This window comes from Rhincodon typus, chromosome 18 (genome assembly GCF_021869965.1).
Source record: "Rhincodon typus isolate 14 chromosome 18, sRhiTyp1.1, whole genome shotgun sequence".
Taxonomy (NCBI): Eukaryota; Metazoa; Chordata; class Chondrichthyes; order Orectolobiformes; family Rhincodontidae; genus Rhincodon; species Rhincodon typus.
Genome location: NC_063349.1, coordinates 56,624,032 through 56,639,749, shown reverse-complemented (window position 1 = coordinate 56,639,749; position 15,718 = coordinate 56,624,032). Strand labels below are relative to the sequence as shown.

The following is a 15,718-nucleotide window of genomic DNA, read 5'->3' as shown; positions in this document are numbered from 1 at the left end:
TGATTGGCTGGTTTAATCATATGGTTATGGCCATGTGCTTTAAAAATGACCAATCATCTCAATCTCCTTCCATTCCCCTTACCACCTCCTCCTTTGATCCCCTCCCACACATACTCTCATACCATCCTTCTACCCCTCAAACCTCTTCCTTCTCTTGTTCCTCCACCTCTGCCTCCTGCCTTGCTCCTAATGACTGTGCCAACCAGATTGGTCAGTATTAAAAAGCACATGATCAAAACCATATGATTAAAACTAGCCAATCCACAAGTGATAAAGGATCTACAATCAGTCTTCACCTTGTCAATATGCTCAGGTTTGATTGAATAATAAAAAAAGGTAGGAACTTTGAAATTAAATGCTTGTTTTCATTTAATGGTATAAAGGAAGCCCTAACTATTCATGGCATTTATAGATTTGGCAGATATAAATAATATATGGAATTCTGAAAAAAAATCTTAAAATATCTTCAACAACTTAAAACTCACCAGTATATTAGTGACTCCCACACCATGGATCCTTATTCATGTCTCTAATGTTGGAATGGCAATATAGAGGGCACCATGAAGAAATGAGGCCATTCAGCCCTTTTAGCTTGCCTCATTAAGGTTCTGGTCAATATTATACCTTAAGTCCTCTTCACTGCACACCCCCATAAGCCCTTGGCTCTCTTCATGCTGACAAAACTCTGAACCCCAGTCTTGTACGTGTACTATAACTGAGCATTCGCAGCTCTCTGGAGTGGTAAAAATCCAAAGATTTACAACCCTTTGAGTGAAAATATTTTTCATCTGACCCTAAAGTAGTTATAGACTCTCCAGTCCAGAGTCTCTCAACAGCTACTGAATCAAGTTCTGGAAGACCATGAACACAAGAAATTGTAAAGATATTTGTAAAATAAAAATCAAAATGTTCTAAAATGAAAGAAGAATGCTGTTAATAAGAAAGCAAATAGAAAAAAATCAAGAAAGGAGCAATAATCTGTACTCATTAAATGACGTTAATACAACAGAAATAAACCTGACACAATGCAAGTTGTAAACGTGGTGTGCTCCAGATTTTATTTTGTGTAAATTTATCTGCAATAGCATGAACAGATTATAATGTATTGTCCTTTCTGATGCACTAGTCTAATCTCAAAAGGGAAAACAATATGTCCAAAGCTTTAGGAATTAGCCCCAGTAGTAGTCAAAAGTCACACTCATCCATTTATTTACATTCTAGGTTCTGTCAAACATAAAAGCTCCAGGCTTTTAATATTGAAATAACTTTGAAACTGAAAACCTTTATTTTTAAAAGAACATCTTTTGTTTCTCTCTGCGAGAGATTAAATGATCATTTGTTCTAGTCTGACAATGGTCCACACATTCAAAAAAGTGGATTCAATTCCAAGAATTTTTTTATTATTGTTTAATGTACATTGTGCTGCAAAATAAAAAGCTGAATCTTATTTGTGGTTGTTTGTATATTAAGGAAAGTTAACTTCATGAATTTGGAATGTAATTTATTCCATTAGGGAAAAAAAAAATTCAAGCAGCCATAAAGAAACTGTGATAACTGAATATAGTGAAGGGCAGAACGCAGTGATACTCAAAACACAAAGATACGAGAAGTAATTTTAAAGACTTAAACACTGTCTTTGCTACGACCATTCCAGCACAGGGGAACATGTGGGTGTGGTTCCACTTTGAACCAAAGCTACAGTCAGTTTTCTGACCCATTTTATTGAATAGTTCTTGAGTAAAACCATTATTACTATATGAATTGTAAATACAGAGTTACACTTGGCCCTTACCCAGGAGCCACTTGAAACTAACACAAAGAATTCTGGAGAAATTCAGCAGGTTTGGCAGATTTAATGTTTCAAGTCTGATAAGACTTCTTAAGAATGGCCACTGGGCCCAAAACGTTAACTCAGTTTGTTTCTCCATAGATGCTACCACACCTGCTGAGTATGTTCAGCATTCTCTGTGATTTCCAGCACCTGCACTGTCTTGCTTTTATTTACAAGAACCAACCGAGGTGTGGGACAGAATGAGAAAGAAGAGAGCGATATTAATTCCTTTAGCAATTCTTACACCCAGCCATTCCAGGTTAATGCCCTGACTCCCTCAATTGCTTGTAAACTCTATATGATCCAGCCTCACATCTCCTCCTGTAATGTAGTGTGAATGTAATGCATTAAAATACTGTGATCATTTTCTTCGTGCAATTGCCAAGCAACACATCGTTTCACCAACATTTTGAATACATGGGCAAGAAAAATCATTAGACATGTTAACAATGTACATGGAAGTCTGAGCGTTTTGTTCAGAATTTAAATGGGAAAGTTCCTCGTATGATTACCAGTCATAAGATTATGTCTTTCTAAACCTTGTTTAAATTATACGTAAAGCACGCATACCTTTCTTCCAACTTCAGCATGTGAATTTTGAATGCAGAAATAACTAGAGAGAACACAAGAATGAGCTGATGCTGCATCATATAGATAACAAAACTGTTGCCATAACTTAAACCGGTGACCTCCTTGCAAATAGTTCTTTTGAACAAGTTTTTAGAGATAGTGTAAGGAAATAATTAAGAAATAAAAATTCCAACAGTTGCTATTGAAAAACAACAGACAAGCCAGCTACTGACACAAAACGTTTACACACAATGCAGTTCTAACAGAAGGTGTGTTGCATTCTCAGGAGAGAACAGTGAGAGCTTGGAATGATTTCTCTTCAGTCTTTACTTGTTTATTGAAAGCTAACTCCAGATTTGTAAAAATGTGCAAGTTATCAGTCAGGCTTCTGTGTATCAGGCACAGCATCTTCTACCTAGTCAACTGGCCAACAACTTTCAACAAGGTCTTGTTTTCTTGCTTTAGTTGGTCATTTTCATCTTCAATTTCATCCAAATCCTTGAACAGAGATGAGAAGAATAGAAAAAAAAAAGTTCTTTACCAAGGAGAGATGAGCTGTCAGTTCAAAAACAAAAGCAATATTAGAAGGAAAAGGCTGTTTTCGCCCATTGAGTTTGCTCTGCTGTGTACGGTTAGATCACTAATTGTGATCTGTATCTCAACGTATCCATTTTTTGGACAAACAAAAGACAAGAATCACAGAGAATACTTATAATAAAACCTATGAATAACAGTTTTGGAAGTTCCATAGACCACTCCCCTGCCCCCAAACTCCCACAAAGCTTGCCCCCCACCAACACCCTTTACACTTTCAGATTTCCGACAAGAGTTACATGCATTTTTATTGTGTCATTTACAAAGTCCCAAAGCAGTTCACTGGATTACTGCCAGACAAAATCGAAAAGAAGACGTTATAAGGAGATATGATGGACGTTGCCGAAAAGCCTAATCGAACAGGTAGGTTTAAAAGGAGTGTCTTAAAGAAGGAGAGAGAGGCTGAGAGGGAAAGTGATTTGAGGGCAGAATGCAAGTGCTTTGGGAGCAGAAGACGGACTTCCAACGTTGGGGTGGCTAAAACTGGACAATGCTCAAAGACCAATATCAGGGGAATGCACAGATCCTGGGAGGGGGGCAGCTACACCCAAAGGAGACAATTACAAAGGTTTGTCCTGAAAGGAATGGGATTGACCAAGGGAGCGGTTGTTCACCTGGTGTGAAAACAGTCCCTCTCCCTGCAGTAGTAAATCCTGAAATCTGTTTTCTGGCAGCAATTCCAGCTACTCCATGAAGTGAGTAACAGTTTAATGCTCTCGAATGACAACTGCTTTTGGTGGACTGGAGACACCTGTACTACCTCTGGCCAACACCGATGGGCCAAAGGGCCTCTTCTGTCCTAAATGATTCTATGATCCACTTAACAATCCATCTGGATAATGGAAATGTGATGCCAGACAGAACTCTGTTCTGTTGAGAGATGAGAGAAGCTGAGGTAGCTTCTCTCACACGAAGGTTTAAGTGATATGAGGTATAGAAAGAGGTCACCTGACCATCAAACCCATTCCCCTGTTCAGTACAGCAACGTGCCTCTGTACCAAATCACTTGATACCCTTCTCCAACAAAAGCCTCAGTCTTGAAGAAGATCTTTTCTGAAGAAGGGTCCACACCCAAAACGTCAGCTTTCCTGCTCCTCTGATGCTGCTTGGCTTGCTGTGTTCATCCAGCTCTACACCTCATCTCAGCCTTGAGAGTCTGCTAGAGCCCAACACTGACAGCTCCTTTATGGAATCATACGGCACAGAGTGAGGTCAGTCATGTTTCTCTGATGTGCCACTTCCTTACAGTCTCCCTGTAATCCTTACGGGGCTGAGATCCAGATTTCCACAATCCCTCACATGATACAAGTTGCTGATCTCACTCCAGAACAGCCAAGATCAAAGCTTAAGATCATGTCCCCATGTTCTCAAAATCCACACCAGAGGAATTATTTTGTACAATCCGACCCCATTTGATTCTTGTTCCATGTTAAGCACTTCTATAATTGGATCACCACTCGATCATAGAATCATAGAATTTTACAATACAGGAGGCCATTCGACCCATCATGTCTGTTCCAGCTCCTCAAAAAGCTACCCAGCTAGTGCTACCCTCCAAGTCCCATCTCCGTTAGCCCTCTAACTTCATCACTTTCAAATATCTACCCAGCTCTCTTTTGAAACCTTCTACAGAATCCACCTCCACCAGTCTCCCAGGCAGCACATTTCAAATCCTTAAAACACTGAGTAAAGAAGTTTCTCCTCATCTCACTCCCAGCTCTCTTGCTGATAAACTTAAAATTGTGAATGCAAGATACTGACATACCAACTAGTGGAAACAGAATATCCTTCTTTACTCTGTCAAAATTGTTCATAACTTTGAACACCTCAATATGGTCACTTCCTAATCTTCTCTGTTCCAAGGAGAATAAGGTCAATTTCTCTAATCTTTCCTTGCATCTAAAATCTCTCATTCCTGGTATCATTCTAGTAAATCTTCTTTGATCTCTCTCCAGGGCTTTAACATCCTTCCTTCAATAAGGTCCCCAGAACCGAACACAACACTCCAAATGTAGTCTGACCAATGATTTGTAGAGGTGTATCATCACTTCCTTGCATTTATACTCTGTGCCTCTGTTTATAAACTCAAGAATCCTATAAGCCTTCTTAACAACTGTTTCAGTTTGCCTGGCCACCTTCAGGAATCAAACACATGAACCCTGAGTTCCTCTGCTCCCATACTCCCCTCAACGTTGTATCATTGAGTCTGTATTGTCTCTTTGTGTTCCTTCCACCAAAATGCTTTACCTCACAATCTGCCACAGTCAGGGAATACCAGTCATGTAACTCAACCTGTCCTCATAATGCATCCCCTTAAGCTCGGGTGTCATCATGGGAACTCTGTGCTGAATCCTCCTCCTTCCTGAGATTTAACAGAGCTGTTTAAAATCACAAGGAGTCCTGATTCAGTGAACAAGGAGAAACCATCTTGCCTCGCAAGAGGGTCAATACACAGAGTAGACAGATTTGAAGCAATTAGCAAAGGAACTGAGAGAGAGCAGGAGTGGTTTACTTTTTAGAAATTCATGGTGGGTTGGTATGATTTAGAATGTGCTGCCTGAAAAGGCAGGTTCAAAAGGGAACTAGCTAAATTATTGAAGGAGATATCACCGAGCATTGGGATTAATACGATAGTTCTTTCTGGGGCTGGCATGGTCAAGAGCGGGCGGAATGGCCTTCTTCCATGATTCTCAGACCAGAGGAAGTAACATTGATGTAGCTCATTGCGATGTCAGAAACTGGTGCAAATAATGTGGGTTTTTTTTAAAACAAATTTGCACTGTGTGCTTCCAGTGTAGAATACTGTTGATTATGGGGAAACTACACATGTATATAGAAGCGTTGAATGATCCAGCACATGCATTCGGTCCAACGTTTCTGTGCCAGCTCTTTCAAAGAGCGGTCCCATTAGCCCCACTCCTCCACTCTTTCCCTGTGGAACTGTAGCTGTTTCCTTGTCAAATAGTTCAATTATTCTTTTTGAAAGTTTCAACTGAATCTGCTGTCATCAGCCTTTCCGGCAGTGACTTCCAGATCATCACAACTCTCAGTTTGAAAACACCACTCCTGCCAATTATCTTCAATCTGTGTCATAGAACATAACAGCGCAGTACAGGCCCTTCGGCCCTCAATGTTGTGCCGACCTGTGAAACCAATCTGAAGCCCATCTAACCTACACTATTCCATTATCATCCATATGTTTATCCAATGACCATTTAAATGCCCTTAAACTGGGCGAGTCTACTACTGTTGCAGGCAGGGCATTCCACGCCCTTACTACTCTCTGAGTAAAGAACCTACCTCTGACATCTGTCCTATATCTATCACCCACAATTTAAAGCTATGTCCCCTCGTGCTAGCCATCACCATCCGAGGAAAAAGGCTCCCACTGTCCACCCTATCTAATCCTCTGATCATCTTGTATGTCTCTATTAAGTCACCTCTTAACCTTCTTCTCTCTAACGAAAACAGCCTCAAGTCCCTCAGCCTTTCCTCATAAGACCTTCCCTCCATACCAGGCAACATCCTGGTAAATCTCCTCTGCACCCTTTCCAATGCTTCCACATCCTTCCTATAATGCGGCAACCAGAACTGTACGCAATACTCCAAGTGCAGCCGCACCAGAGTTTTGTACAGCTGCAATGTGACCTCATGGCTCCGAAACTCAATCCCTCTACCAATGAAACCTAGCACACTGTACGCCTTCTTAACAACGCTATCAACCTGGGTGGCAACTTTCAGGGATCGATGCACATGGACACCGAGATCTCTCTGCTCATCCACACTACCAAGAATCTTACCATTCGCCCAGTACTCTGTGTTCCTGCTACTCCTTCCAAAGTGAATCAGCTCACACTTTTCCACATTAAACTCCATTTGCCACCTCTCAGCCCAGCTCTGCAGCTTATCTATGTCCCTCTGTAACCTGCAACATCCTTCCGCACTATCCACAACTCCACCGACTTTGGTGTCATCCGCAAATTTACTGACCCATCCTTCTATGCCCTCATCCAGGTCATTTATAAAAATGACAAACAGCAGTGGCCCCAAAACAGATCCTTGAGGTACACCACTAGTAACTGAACTCCAGGATGAACATTTCCCATCAACCACCATTTCTGTTAACTGTTCTCTGTTAACAACTCGCTTGTCACCAGAAACACTTCCTCCTTATTTATTCTATAAAAATCCTCAAAGTAGAAAGTGATTCAAAGTTACATCCGGAGAATGAGATGAAATGGGGCAGGAGATAGCTCACCTCACAAACAGAAACTAGCATCAAGAGCAGGCCATTTGGCCTTTTGAGCATGCTCCACCGTTCAATGTGGTCGTGGTTGATCATCCAACTCAATTCCTCTTTCACTTTCTCTCCATTCACCTTGATGTTTTTAAAATCTAAAAATGTATCAATGTCTTTCTTGGATATTTTCAATCACTTCATCTCCACAGGCTTCTGTGCTAGAGACATTCACAGGTTCATCACTCCCAGGGTTAAGAAATATTTCCTCATCTCAATCCTAAATGATCGTCCCTGTTTCCTGAGACTGTGTCCCCAGGTTCTGGACTCCCCACCCAGGGGGAACATCCTCTCTGCATCGAGTCTGGTCACCCTGTTAGAACCTTACATGCTTCAATCAGATCCCCCTCATCCTTTGAAACTCTAGCGAATACTGGCTCAGTCAAACCAACTTCTCCTCATGGGACAATCCTGCCATCCCCAGTATCAGCCAAGTGACCCTCTGATGCATTCTCTCGATGGTGAGTCTGTCCTCTCTTGGGGATGGAGACTAAATCTGCACACAGTACTCCAACTGTTGTCTCACCAAGCCCCTGTATCACTGCAGTAAGACATCCCCATTTTGGAACTCCAATCCTCTCACAATGAAGGCCAATATACCATTTCCCTTCCTAATTGCTTGCTGCAGCTGCCTGTTTACTTTCATTGACTAATGTACATGGACACCCAGATCCCTCTGCACATCCACACTTCCCCATGTATCTCCATTTAAATCATACTCTACCAGTTTTTCCACAGTGAAGTGTATAACTTCACATTTACCCACATTGTACAGCATCTGTCATGCGTTTGCCCACTCACTCAACTTGTCTAAATCACCCTGAACACTCCTTACACCCTGCTTACAACTCACAGTCTGACCCATTTTTGACTAATCAGCAAACTTAGAAATATTGCAGTTGGTTCCATCATCCAGGTCATTTATGTAAATGATGAATAGCTGGGGTGCAAGTACTGATCCCTGTGGAACCCCATTAGTCACTGCCTGCTACTTGGAAAAATACCCATTTATTCCCATCTCTCTCTCTTGTCTATCAACCAATTCTTGATCCAAGTCAATTCACTAACTGTTTGCTTTCATTTTGCCTACTAAAGACTTATGTTGGGATCTTACCAAAGTCCTTCTTGAAATCCAAATACACCACATCCACTGGTTCCCCCTCACTTCTTTTACTAGTTACCTTCTCAAAAGAATCCAGTCAATGGTTAAGCATAATTTGCTTTTCATAACCTCTGCTGACTTTGCTTAATCCCATTAATGGTTTCCAAGCCTTCTGTTAACCTATTTGTTTATAACAGACTCTCGCATTTATTTTCCCCAGTGCTGATGCCAGGCGAACTGGTCTGTAGTTCTGTTTGTTCCCTTCCTCCTTTTTTAAAATAATGGAGTTACATTTGGCATCCTCCAATCTGTAGGTACTGCCCCTAGTATCTGATGGGCCAAACAGCCTGTCTCTGTGCTGTAGATACAACCTAATGAAGGGGAGTAGAGTTGATGAGAAAGGCTGATGTCAAGCATATACCAGAACAGAACCCTCTCTCCAGAGGCAGGGAGGACAGAGACAGTAATCACCAAAAGAACCAGAAATAACACCAGGAAACAAGTTGTTGTGATTTGGTACATGCTGCCTGGAAATGCAGAGGAAGGAGTTTCACAAGGAACTTTCAAAGAGAATTGAACAAGTACAGTGAAGGTTTGTTATAACACAGACGCTGGGGTCCAGAGTGTGAAACCACATTATTGTTGCACCATGTAAAAATAAACTCTTATTTTAATGAGTGAAATGAATAATTAAATAAAGATTTACTTCTTTTTGGACCCGTGAGTCCACACACTTTCAAGTGAACATGTGGTGCATTAAACCGGGTGACAACGGACCTCTACTGAAACCACCGGGTGAAAAATATAAGGCCAATTGTGGGGGAGGAATGGGATAAATTGAGCAGCTCTTGCAAAGAGCCAGCATAGGTATGATGGCCCAAATGGCCTTCTCCTGTTGCACAGCCATTCCCTGAAGCTAAGATTTTAAGATGGTCTGCAGGCCATTGCCCTGCTGTACTGTGTAACATTGACATTTTTTCTGTGCCCTTGAATGAAACTCAGATTACAGACGGGAAGTGAGGCATGACGGTAAGATCAAAAGTGACTGGTCTCTGCACTTCTCTGGAGATTCCAGGACTCAGTTTGGCTGTTGAACAAACACAATCTGGAATCACTTTCTCCAGCAAACATGCCTTCTGACTTGAAGCTGATAATTTTAAGCATTCATTACATGCAAGTGCAAATTTAATATTTTCAGTCTCACTCTCAGGAAGAATGATGTTGCTGCACAAGAAAGGGCTGAAAAAGAACAAAAATAAAGACTTTTCCTGCCTCATTCTTCAGAAAAATGTGTGTAATATGTGTTCCAACAAACAAGGCTGGACAAGTGAGCACAATTCAAATCATGTGGGTCAATTAATCTGAATCAGCAGAGCACGGAATTCTGATACAGCAGATGTTCCTGGGAATGCTTAAATGCAAATTGTCACATGAGGATGATTAAATGATGGTGTGGGTTATACTTTACTGAGGTTACAGTTCAGATTGTTTACCCATTGAATGCCAAACACACATTCGTCATGCAAGCACAGACAAAAACACGCAAGTCTCATACATGTAGACACAAAAAAACAGGAGGAATGTTCCCAATGACTGGGGAGTCCAGAACAAGGAGACTGGGCAGGCCATTTAGGAGTGAGATGAAGAGAAATTTCTTTACCCAGAGAGTGGGGAGCCAGTGGAATTCTCTATCAGAGAAAGCGATTGAGCCCAAAACATTGACTGTTTTCAAGAACAAGTTAGATATAGTTCTTAGGGCTAAAGAGATCAAATGGTATGGGGAAGATGCAGGAACAGGGGACTGAGTTGGATGATCAGCCATGGTCAGATTGAATGGCCTATTCCTGCTCCTATTTTCGATGTCTACACCCACACACAAAACACACATGAATGTCTCTCTCTCTCTCTCTCTCTCTCTCTCTCATACACACACACACACACACACACACACACACACACACACACACGTGCAGGAATGGTTCTCTCCAACGCACATATCTCATTCACGCATGCACAAATGATAAGGGTTCAGTAATGGGTTCTCCTGGGGATTTACCCTTGGGAGAGATAAAGGACTATTTAACAGGATCACTACACCATGCAATACACAGTCGATATTTCTAAACTGTAAATGGTAGAACCCTTACGAACATTAACATACAGACGTATCTGGGTGTGCAGGTCCACGGTTTGCAGAAGTGGCAACACAGGTGGCCAAAGTGATCAAGAAGGCATATGGCATGCTCGCTTTCATCGACCGGGGCATGGAGTACGGCAGTTGGCAAACCATGCAGCAGCGATATAAAACCCTCGTTAGGCCGCGTTTGGAGTATTGTGTGCAGTTTTGGTCACCACACTACCAGAAGGACGTGGAAGCTTTGGAGAGAGTGCAGAGAAGGTTCACCAGGATGTTGCCTGGTCTCCAGGGCATTGGTTATGAGGAAAGGTTAAAAAGACTAGGATTGTTTTCACTGGAAAGATGGCGGCTGAGAGGAGACCTGATAGGGGTTTACAAAATTATGAGAGGCATAGATAGGGTGGTTAGTCAGAAGCCTTTTCCTAAGGTTGAAGTTTCAATTACAAGGGGGCACAGGTTCAAGGTCATGGGGGAAAGTTTAAGGGAGATGTGCGAGGAAAGTTTTTCACACAGAGAGTGGGAGCAGCCTGGAATGCACTACCAGAAGAGGTTTTGGAAACGGGCACATTGAAGGCATTATTGAGGCACCTCGATGGGTACATGAATAGGGAGGGAATAGCGGGATACAGATTGAAAAATGGCAGGTTTGTTTTTAGATTAATTAGGGCATGATGGTCGGCACAGGCTTGGAGGGCCGAAGGGCCTGTTCCTGTGCTGTACTTTTTCATTTGTTCATTTCATTTGTTCATTTGGAAGAGCTGTGCAGTCTGATGCTGATGGCTCCTTTAATAAATACATCTTATTTCCAGTGTAATGACAAGGTATTTTTCTAACAAATGGCACTTACTCTGTTAAGTAGATCAATTTCTTCCTTCAGTTTCCCAATCAGGTCATCCCTGTCCTGTAGCAGTTTGATTAGTTTCTGATTCTCTTGTCGCTCCTTGGCAAGATCCTGGTGGTAACAGATATTAGTCGCATTCAGTCCAGGTTTAAAATAATTGATTAACCATGTGTACATCAAGTTTTAAAAGATACATTCTGGAATAGTTATCCCTGAAGGTTATATCATTTCTGTTTTTAAATGAAAGACAATGGTTAGTGGCAGTCTTATTTGTCAAATTTAGGCAGCTCTAATCAGGGTGATGGTGTACTGTCATGACCCTGGGCTGCTAAACCAGAGGGCCAGGCTGATATTTCGGGGACACATTTTGGGCAGCTGGAACATAAAGCTGGTCTCAGTGATTGTGACCATGAAGCCATCATCGATTGGAGTAAACTCCCATCTGGGTCACAAATGTCTTTAGGGGAAGGAAATCTGCCATCCTTACCTGGTCTGGCCTACATGTGACTCCAGACCCATAGCAATGTGACTGACTTTTAACTGCCCTCTGAAATAGCAAGTTACTCAGCACAAAGGACAATTCAGGATGGCTAACAATGAAAAGAACTATATAAAGAAGTAGAATGCACTAAAATATCAGTGCTGAGGAAATGCATTGGAAAAGAGAGTCACTGTATGAAATCTAGTGCATGACCAACCAGAATATTGCATACTCCACACACACTCACTCTCTCTCACACACACACTCACTCTCACTCTCTCACACACACACACACTCACTCTCTCACACTCAGTCACACACACACTCTCATATGCAGTCTCACCCAGTCTCTCATACACAGACATACATGCCCACATGTGTACAACACACGCACAAGATACAGACAGACACATTCACAGACACACACAGATACTCACACAGACACACACGCATGCACTGTCGCTCTCACACAGCCACACGCGCGCGCACACACACACACACACACACACACACACACACACACACACACACACACACACACACGTATCTGTATTGTTAGGTACCTTTTCAAGTTCTTCCAATTTCTTCTCTAATGTATTGCTGAAGGTGGAACTTGAAGCGTTTCCATAGCGATTAAAGCCAGGCCTCTCCACTCGGCCAGAATATCTGCTGCTAGATGAATACGCGGTGATGTCTTCTTCAGGAGCATTCGTGGTGCTGTGTGAACACAGGTGAAGACTTTCAACCTTCAACATGAAGTAAAAGTGCAGCAGAACGAACCATCATAGGAGCAGAAAGGCTGACGTTTCGGGCCTAGACCCTTCATCAGAAAAGGGGGAGGGGAAGGGGGCTCTGAAATAAATAGGGAGAGAGTGGGAGGCGGATAGAAGAGGGATAGAGGAGAGGACAGGTGGAGAGGAAACAGACAGGTCAAAGAGGCGGGGATGGAGCCAGTAAAGGTGAGTGTAGGTGGGGAGTTCAGGAGGAACCAGATCACCCCCAACGGACTACAATCCACATTCAAGCCTTACCTGTCCGTCCTCCCTAGACTGACCTATCCCCTCCCTAACTCCCCACCTACACTCACCTTTACTGGCTCCATCCCCGCCTCTTCGACCTGTTTGTTTCCTCTCCACCTATCCTCTCCTCTATCCGCCTCCCACTCTCTCCCTATTTATTTCAGAACCTCCTTCCCCTCCCCCTTTTCTGATGAAGGGTCTAGGCCCGAAACGTCAGCCTTTCTGCTCCTATGATGCTGCTTGGCCTGCTGTGTTCATCCAGGCCTGCACCTTGTTGTCTCGGATTCTCCAGCATCTGCAGTTCCTACTATCTCAGAATGAAGCATATTGGGTGCTGTACAATATCATGGATTAACTGTGCGATACTGAATGACAGCAGCTTTATTGTAGGGTCTTGGTGGAGCCACACAATGCACCAAGCTATCCCCATGAATATTTGTCTTCATTATTGTCTCAGCCCTGGTCTCCTAGGGCACATCTCCACCTCCAGATTCAAGTCTCATTCCAGAGTCCTGAGCACAAAATCCCAACTGATCCCTCCAGTACTAATGAGAAGGGAATGCTGCACTATTAGAGGTCCCATCTTTCTGAGTCAGAAATTAAACTAAAGCCCTGTCTGTCCTGTTACATTCCCTGGTACTTTGAAGAACAGGGAGAAAATTTCTGGCCAATAGTTACCTACAACTCTAAAATGCTTGGCCATTCCCTCCTTGATGTTTGGTGGAAGCTTGTTACGAGCAAATTGGTTGTCACATTTCAGAAGTAGCAATGACGACTGCACCGTAAAGCATTTTAGGACACAGTCATAAAGTCATAGAATAATACAGCATGGAAACAGGCCCTTCAGCCCAAACTGGTCCATACTGACCATGGTGCCCAATCAGCTAGTTCCAATTGCCTGCATTTGGTCCGTATCCCTCTAAACCCTTCCCATCTATGTACCTATCCAAATGTTTTTTTAAATGTTGCCATTGTACCTGCCTCAGTCACTTTCTCTGGCAGCCCATTCCATACACACACCACTCTGTGTGAAGAAGTTGCTCCTCAGGTCCTCCTTAAATCTTTCCCCTCTCACCTTAAACCTATGCCCTCTAGTTTTCAATTCGCCCATCACTGGGAAAAAGAGGACATGCATTCATCCTATCTATGTCCCTCATGATTTTATGCATCTCAATAAGGTCATCCCTCAATCTCCTATGTTCCAAGGAATAAAGTCCTATCCTGGCCAACCTCTCCCTATAACTCAGGCCTACTAGTCCCGGCAACATCCTCGTAAATCTTTGCACGCTTTCCTGTTTAACTATGTCGTTCCTATAATAGGGTGACCAAAACTGTACACCATTCTCCAAGTGCGGCCTTACCAACAACTTACACAAATGTAACATAACGTCCCAACTCCCATACTCAATGCCATGACTGATGAAGGCCAGCATGCTAAATGCCTTCTTCACTGCCCTGTCTACCTGTGATGCTGCTTTCAACGAACTATGTACTTGTACTCCAAGGTCCCTCTGTTCCACAACATTCCTCAGGAGCTCACCAGTTACTGTATAAGTCCTACCTTGGTTTGACTTTCCAAAGTGCAACACCTCATACTTGTCTGTATTGAATTGCATTTGCCAATTCTCAGCCCTCAGGATGTCTTGAGATAGTTAATGACAAAATGCTAGCCTTTTGGTTTTGTTTAATGGTTGGGTATGGAAGCTCATGGTCTCAAAGATACATCTGTGATACCTTCTGATAAAGACTGAATATAAATTCCACATGAAAATGTTAGCAGTGTAGAAATAAAATGCTAGATCTGGAGGCTGTCCTGACATCTAGGACATGATGAGGATATCAGAAACTTATACCAGAGGAAGGAAATAAAAATAATATTCCCAAAAAGTGAAGTGCACCCCCATTTCCTGAAGAGATCAGGCTGTAAGACAAGGGGAAGGGGGTGGTGGCTGATAATTGGGATCCAAAACAACTGGTTTTGGGGACACAAAACAAGACAACAAATAAATTCAGAAAGTGCTGGGGGATGGGGGGAAGACAGTGTGTTGGGGGGGGGGGGGGGGGAGGGGAGGAGAAGAGAGTGAGAGTTAACGGCTCAGGTCTGTGACCTTTGATCAAAACTCTGAATACATCGTAGATAACTCTGATTAAATCAAAACAAGGAGGGGTTTCTTTAATGGAACATCTCTTGGGTGAGGCAGACACGGCTGTGGAAAGTTTTAAGTCGGTGTATTTCCAACAGTGAAGCTGTGTTAAAAAAAAAACTAAGAACTGTGGGTGCTGTAAATGGGAAACAAACACAAACAGAAATTGCTGGAGAAACTCAGCAGGTCTGGCAATACCCGAAGACAGAGAAACAGAGCTAACATTTTGAGTTCAGTGACTTGTTGCCAGAACAGTCGTGTTGGTGCCATCAGCTGAACAGAATTGGATTTCAGAAGAAAGGGACTGACTGAAGTGTTATCTGTCACAAGAGAACAAAACCTGGTCACAGAAACAATAAAATATTGAAACAAGGAAAGGTTGTAGCAAGTACATCAGATACACCTGGAAGGGGAAAGAAGTTATTAAAAAAAGTTTAATTTCTTCCAGTTTTAGTGGTGACCAATGTGAGACATTGACTTTGTTTCTCTCCATACAGAAGCTGCCAGACCTGCAGAGTTTCATTAGCAATTTTTGTTTTTATTACAGGACCAACAGTACGAAGACTGTCAAGCCAACCACAAAGGAATGCCTATTCAAGGAACACGACAATTTCACTCATCTTACTTCTTTATGGAACGGCAAAGTTACTTCAACAAGTAACATGAATCTAACTGAGTGGGAAACCCCCCCCACCCCCAACC

General features: G+C 42.6%; 1 protein-coding gene across 3 annotated transcripts in view; it reads right to left on the bottom strand.

Annotated features, from left to right (window-relative positions):
* Nucleotides 1-1,028: 1,028 nt before the first annotated feature.
* LOC109918686 (PRKC apoptosis WT1 regulator protein-like) overlaps nucleotides 1,029-15,718 on the bottom strand; it is a 129,461-nt gene continuing 114,771 nt past the window's right edge. For all 3 annotated transcript variants that reach the window (XM_048607675.1, XM_048607678.1, XM_048607676.1), the window contains 3 exons: nucleotides 12,417-12,570; nucleotides 11,379-11,483; nucleotides 1,029-2,899 (listed from right to left, as the gene is read on the bottom strand). In XM_048607675.1, coding sequence (XP_048463632.1) covers nucleotides 2,813-2,899; nucleotides 11,379-11,483; nucleotides 12,417-12,570 — 346 coding nt within the window. In that variant the 3' untranslated portion in view covers nucleotides 1,029-2,812. The remainder of the gene's footprint in view (nucleotides 2,900-11,378; nucleotides 11,484-12,416; nucleotides 12,571-15,718) is intronic.